This window comes from Phoca vitulina, unplaced genomic scaffold (assembly GCF_004348235.1).
Source record: "Phoca vitulina isolate PV1807 unplaced genomic scaffold, GSC_HSeal_1.0 scaffold81, whole genome shotgun sequence".
Lineage (NCBI taxonomy): Eukaryota > Metazoa > Chordata > Mammalia > Carnivora > Phocidae > Phoca > Phoca vitulina.
In genome coordinates, this window is record NW_022589784.1 from 582,276 (window position 1) to 588,585 (window position 6,310).

General features: G+C 63.6%; 1 protein-coding gene across 1 annotated transcript; it reads left to right on the forward strand.

Moving 5' to 3' along the window:
* The first annotated feature begins 3,899 nt into the window (after positions 1-3,899).
* Positions 3,900-6,310, forward strand: GPX4 (glutathione peroxidase 4). The gene is made up of 7 exons (XM_032394646.1): positions 3,900-4,020; positions 4,927-5,021; positions 5,105-5,249; positions 5,364-5,515; positions 5,646-5,670; positions 5,913-5,972; positions 6,051-6,310. Exons 1-7 carry the CDS (start codon positions 3,937-3,939, stop codon positions 6,081-6,083), a joined length of 594 nt encoding a protein of 197 aa, XP_032250537.1. The 5' UTR covers positions 3,900-3,936; the 3' UTR covers positions 6,084-6,310.

Genomic DNA, 6,310 nt, shown 5'->3' on the forward strand with positions numbered 1-6,310 from the left:
CCGGCTGGCTGCGCGAGAGCCGAGCAAACGGAACCGCCCACTCTCGCCTCGGCAGTTCTCGCGTGGCCTTGGCCGCGGGGCCTCTCGGGAGTTGTAGTTTTGGCTCAGCGCCCGTCTGGGTAGGGAGTTTAGAATCGGGAGAGGCGGAAGCGAGGTGTGGGCGGGGAAGCTGAGGCTCGGACGCGATCAGCGGTCTCCTCGCCTGCCTCCCAGGGACGGCCGGGCAACGTAGCAGGCCCTCCATAAATATGCATCCAACTGCTGTGGGCCGCGTCCAACTTAATGCCCAGGAGCTTCAGTTTTCCCTTCCGTATAATGGAAATAAAGTGTCCCCGTTTCAGAGAGTTAGCTGAGAATCTAAAGGGACGGAGCTTGGCACAGCCCCTGGGCTCAGGAAATGCTCCCTCTCTGTCTCCCCCCTGTCCTATCCCCTGAGACCCAGCAGGCCTCTGCCTGCATATCCACAGCCCCAGCCCCGACTGTGCATCCGCCCTTCTCCCCGCTCAGCGCTCGCCCCACTGGAGGCCATCAGGAACTTCTCTTTCAGCCATACATTCCCAGAGACGGTGAACAAAACAGGCCAAGCCCCCCTTACGTTCCAGGGAGACAAAATAGAAATCTCGACCACAACAAGAGCATTAGAAGGTGACCGTGCAATGGAATACGGGAGCTAAGCCAGATGGGAGATTTTCAGTTTCAGCGGGGAGGTCAGGGAAGGCAAGGAGCAAGAGAGAGTCCAGCAAAAGGCCAAAGGAGAGGGAGGAAGCTGTGTGAATGTCTGAAGAAAGGTGTATCGGTCAGAGGGCACAGTGTGTGCTTCACTCTGCCCGGTGTGTTGGCAGCAAGGAGGCCTGTGGGGGGAGGGGGAGGAGAGCAGGTTAGAGGGTGTAGTGGGGCAAACCCTGGGAGGCCTTGTTGGTTGGGTTGAAAAGCTTGGGTTTTCTTTTTCAGCCACCGTCAGCATTTCAGCAGAGAGACCAGGCAGGTGACAGGGGAGGGCCACTTGGCCACAGATGGGGGCTCCAACTGGGGTAGGGGTGAGCCGTGGGCAGGCTCCTGGTGTTCTGAAGATGGACCCCCCCCAGGATTTGCAGATGGACAGGATGCGGAGAAGAGAGAGACAGAGAGGGAGGAGGAAGAGAGCTGCTGGGACCAGGACGGACAGACCAGGGAGAAACAGGTGTAGGAGGCAGATGAGAAAGGGGCTCTGGGGGCAGAGGGCGGGGGGAGCCTGGTAGCTCAGTTGGTTAGGCTTCTGACTTGATTTCAGCTAGAGTCATGGTCTCAGGGTCATGGGATTGAGCCCCGAGTTGGGCTCCCGGCTCAGTGGGGAGTTGGCTTGGGATTCTCTCTCTCCCTCTCCCTCTGCACCAACCCCCACTCGTTCATGTACTCTCTCTCTCTAATAAGTAATTGAAAAAAAAAAAAGAAAAAAAAAGAATGGGGCTCCAGGAACACCTGGCTGGCTCAGTTGATGGAGCATGAGTTCCAACTCCACATTGGCATAGATTAAAAATAAATTAAAATTAAAATTGAAAGAAAGAGGGCGCCTGGGTGGCTCAGATGGTTAAGCGTCTGCCTTTTTGGCTCAGGTCGTGATCCCAGGGGCCTGGGATGGAGTCCCACATCGGGTTCCCTGCTCAGGGGGGAGCCTGCTTCTTCCTCTCCTGCTGCCATTCCCTCTGCTTGTGCTCTCTGGCTCTCTCTGTCAAATAAGTAAATAAAATCTTTAAAAAAATAAAATAAAATTGAAAGAGAGAAAGAAGGAGGTTCTTGTTGCCCCAAGGAGAAATGTCAAGGAGACAATGGGGTATGAGTCTGGAATCCAGGGCAAGGTCCAAGTGGAGACAGGCATGTGGGAGTCCCTGGATACTGGAGCCTGGATGAGGTCACCAAACAGATCCGAAACGTTGCCAAGATTCAGAGGCCAAGAGGAGGGGAGGCCACAGACCCTGAAGCAGCGGCCAATCCTGGCCCCGTGAACCGAGGCACATTACTCAACCCTTTTCTGCCTAAATGCCTCCCTTCCCCCTGCCTTGTGGGACAGGAATGAGAACAGCACCCACTTCACAGGGGACCTGGCTACTGATTGCAGCACCAGGTGCCAGCAGTATTACATGAACCCTCCTGAAGTGGAATAAAGAGGTTGCCAGGTGCCCTCCAACGCGGTGAAGAAGGTGTCTGGAGGAGGAGGAGGGAAAGCGATCAACAAGGCCACCAAACAGCGAGTCTGAGCAGACCTGAAGATTAGGCGGGGGGTTAGACAAGCAGACATTATTGGTGACCCTGACGAGGGCAGATGAGGAAGGGGCCCGACCAGAGTGGGATTTATGGGAGTAAAGGAGTTGGAGATGTGGACGTAGATGCCAAGGAGAGAGGGGGCCAAAGGCGGACAGGGAGAGGGCTAGGAGTGGATTTTAAGATGGGAGAAATGGCATCTGTCTAGGTTGCTGGAATGATGGGCAAATCTGAGTAAGGGGATTAGGCATGATTGTTGGAACCTGGGGCCAGGGGGCGGCTGGGCCCAAGGACGGCTGACCTGGATGGTCCCCCGGGAGGGCTCAGGTATGGGTGGCAGGTGGAGACAGCAACAGGACTGTGGACGTTAGGGAGAGGGAGGAGAAAGGGCTCATGGGAGCAGGTGGGCCTCAGGACCCCAGAGAAGCTCGCGAGGCCTGAGCACAGTTCCAGTGAGTCAGACCAATGTGGCCATGCCACCCTGTCGTTCCAGGGAGGCAGAAGTAGAGGGGGACTGGGTGCTTTCTGAGAAATGAGGCTGCCCAGCAGAGACAATGGGGGCTCCCCTCCAAGAGGTGCCGCTGACAAGTGGGCCTCTGGTAGCCAGGCTGGAGGTAGGAAGCCCTGTGCGAAGGTTGTGCAAGACAAGGAATGGGGAAGCGGCCCCTGGAATGGATTTCCCCATTCCGCTGCTTTTACCACCAAACTTGGCCAGCACTTGGGCAGGCCTGGGTGGGAGGCAGACAAGGGGGGTCTCACTGGCTCCCCCAAGTGAGCCAAGCCCAGAGAGTCCCGTCCCCGTGGCCTCCGCAGCCATGCTCCCCGGAGGGTCCGAGAGGGGGCAAGATGCTGATCGCAGCACAGGTCAAAGTCCAGTCACGGCTGGGCGTGGGGTGGGCGTGGGGGCAGCCGGGCCGCTGAGGAATTCCTCGACTCGGGTCCCACGAGTGGGCGGGTCTGTTTTCTGTACCGCCCTGGCCAAGTGCCAGAACCTGGAGTGAAAACAAGTCTAAGGCCAGAGGTCGAGCACTCCGGCCCCGTGTGCGGACGGCCGTGCACCGTGGGGCCGCAGACAACTCGCTCCGCTGTGTGCCGTCCTCGTGGCCGCCGGGGCCCGCTAACGGTCACCTGGTTAGTGCCCCCCGGCTCACGTGCCCATTCTAACGGCGAGCTGGGTGGCCTCGGGCCTTCTCTGGGCCCACGGGCCGGGCGAGGCGCCCTCGCAGCGACACCGCAGTCGCGAGGGAGCCGGAGTCCGACCCCGTGTGACTTTAAAAGAAAACCTCCAGTGTTCAAAGAGCTGGGGCGGTTTTCCTGCGAGTTCGAGCCCCCCACCACGGGTTTCCAGTACTATCTCAAGTTGTCAGGCATCCCGCGGTGCTGCGGTCAACCGCCCGGATAATTGTCCTAAACCCATCAACGCGCCGCCTGCGTGGACCCGGCAGTCCGCCCGCCGGCGAGCATGCGCAGTCGCCCACGGCAGTGAAGCCACCTCCTGGCCCCGGCCCCGACCCCGTCCGCCCCTCGCCCCGGCCTCCCATTGGCTGGCGTCACCATGGGTCCGCCCCGCCCGCGCGTCCGACCAATGAGGGCTCTGTGGGCGTGGCCTAGGACGGGGAGGTGAGGCCCGCCGGCGCGCGTCCATTGGTCGGCTCGGCGAGGGGAGGAGCCGCTGCCTCCGGCGCCCCCGCCGCCGTGATGAACCTCAGCCGCCTGTATCGCTTGCTGAAGCCGGCGCTGCTGTGCGGGGCCCTGGCCGCGCCGGGTCTGGCCAGCACCATGGTGAGCGCGGCGCCGGCGGCGGGCCGAGGGGCCGTTGGGCGGGCGCGCGGGGCCGCGGTGGGCTCGGGCGGGGGCCGTTCGGGAGCAGGGCTTGGGCGGCCGGAACCCCCGTTGGGTGCCTGCGGGCCGCGCGAGGCCGGCGGCGTCGAGGCCGCGGGGGGCTGGGCGCCCTCGGCCGCTGGCGTCCCCGGCTGGGCCCGGCGAGCGGAGGGCGCCCGGTGGGCTGGAAACCCCGGGTCACGCGCCGCGGGGCGTCCCCGCCCCTCCCCCTCCCTGCGCGGCCCCGGGGCCCTGCTTGGTGGCGTCACAGACGGGCGGCCGGGCGCCCTGGCTACCGGCCCTTTTTGTCCCCCGGGCGCGGCCCTCGGTGGGCACAGGCGCGGCCGGAGGCGGTCGGGCATGGGCCGCGCGGCCGCCGGCTCCCCGCGTCGCCGGGGGCAGCGGCGCCGGTTGCGGGGCAGGCGGCGGCGGCGGCGCCGAGTCCCCCGGCGGCGGAAGGCGGGGGCTTGCGGGCGCAAGAGGGCGCGCCGTCGGCGGGAGGAGCCCTGTCTCGAGAGGCCAGGGCAGGCGGAGCTCACGACCTGGGACAGCGGCTGTAGCGCCGAGTGCCCAGACCCGGTGCGCGCGGCGCCCCAGCCCCGTCGCCGGGGCACCTGGCGCGGTCCCAAGCCCTCTCCGGGCCTCAGTGTCTTGTCTCCAATGTGCGCTCTTGCGCAGAGGGCGTGCACCCTTAGGAGGAGGAGTCCTCAGTTTTTCCTTGCCCTGGGGAGTTGGTTTTCTCGGCGCGGATCCGCCTGGGAGCCCTTCCTCCGGGGACCCCGGGCCGGGCGAGTGGGCCAGGTGGCAGTGGGCTCCGGGCTCGGCGGCCCGAAGTCCCCACGCCGCTCATGCGCCCTTGCCTTGCAGTGCGCGTCCCGAGACGACTGGCGCTGTGCTCAGTCTATGCACGAGTTCTCCGCCAAGGACATCGATGGACGCATGGTTAACCTGGACAAGTACCGGTGGGTACCCAAGTGCCCGGTGGGAGAGGCAGGGGAAAGGTTGGTGGCCCTGACCTGGCCTCACTGGCCCATCTCACCTTCAGGGGCTTCGTGTGCATCGTCACCAACGTGGCCTCGCAATGAGGCAAAACAGAAGTAAACTACACTCAGCTTGTCGACCTGCACGCCCGATTCGCTGAGTGCGGTTTACGGATCCTGGCCTTCCCTTGCAACCAGTTCGGGAGGCAGGTGCGTGGCTGGCTGCGTCCCTGGCTGTGTCCCCGGGTGTCCCGGTGTGGGGAGAGGGGACCAACGGGAGCACAGGCTCTTCCTCACTCACCCCCACACCCCTGCTTGCCACAGGAGCCAGGGAGTAATGCGGAGATCAAAGAGTTCGCTGCTGGCTATAATGTCAAATTCGATATGTACAGCAAGATCTGTGTGAACGGGGACGATGCTCACCCGCTGTGGAAGTGGATGAAAGTCCAGCCCAAGGGCAGGGGCATCCTGGGAAAGTGAGTGGGAGGCTGGGGGAGGGGAGAGGAGAGGGAAGGGCGGCTCCCCGGGTGGGGCCGGGGGTGGGGGCGTGTGTGGGGGGATCGCCTTTGCCACCAGATTCCTCACGACTTCACGTTGCTTTTGTAGTGCCATCAAATGGAATTTCACCAAGGTAAGGGGAGACTGGGAGTTGGGGGGGACGGGAGGGGGGACCGGGCAGGACTGTCCAGGGCTGGCTCCTGCCCCCGGGGCCCTTGTCTACTCAGCCATAGCTCAGTGCCCTGCTCCAAAGTGCTCCAGCCCTGGCCCAAATGGGGCAGCAGGTGGGGGGCTGCTTGCCCCCAGCCCCCCCTAGAACCTCCCCGCCCCCCCGACTGCTGGCTTCCCCCACTGTGACGTGGCCTCTCTCGGCAGTTCCTCATTGACAAGAACGGCTGTGTGGTGAAGCGGTATGGTCCCATGGAAGAGCCCCTGGTAGGTGCCTGTCCACTGAGCCTTCTGGGGGTGGGGGCCGAGGGGAGAGGCCACCCTGACCCCCTCTTTTCCCCACAGGTAATAGAGAAGGACTTGCCCTGCTACCTGTAGCTCCACAAGTACGCGCCCCCCCCCGCGGCCCCTGCCCCTTGGAGCCTTCTACCCGGCACCCATGACGGTCTGCCTGAAAACCAGCCCGCTGGTGGGGCAGACCCGAGAACTCGGCGTGCACCCCCCGCTGGAGGAAGGTTCCTCGGCCTGGCCCGGGGCTTGGCGCCCCCCCCGCCCCCCCCCCCCCCCCCGTTCGCGGGCCTGTGGGAATAAAACATACAAATTGG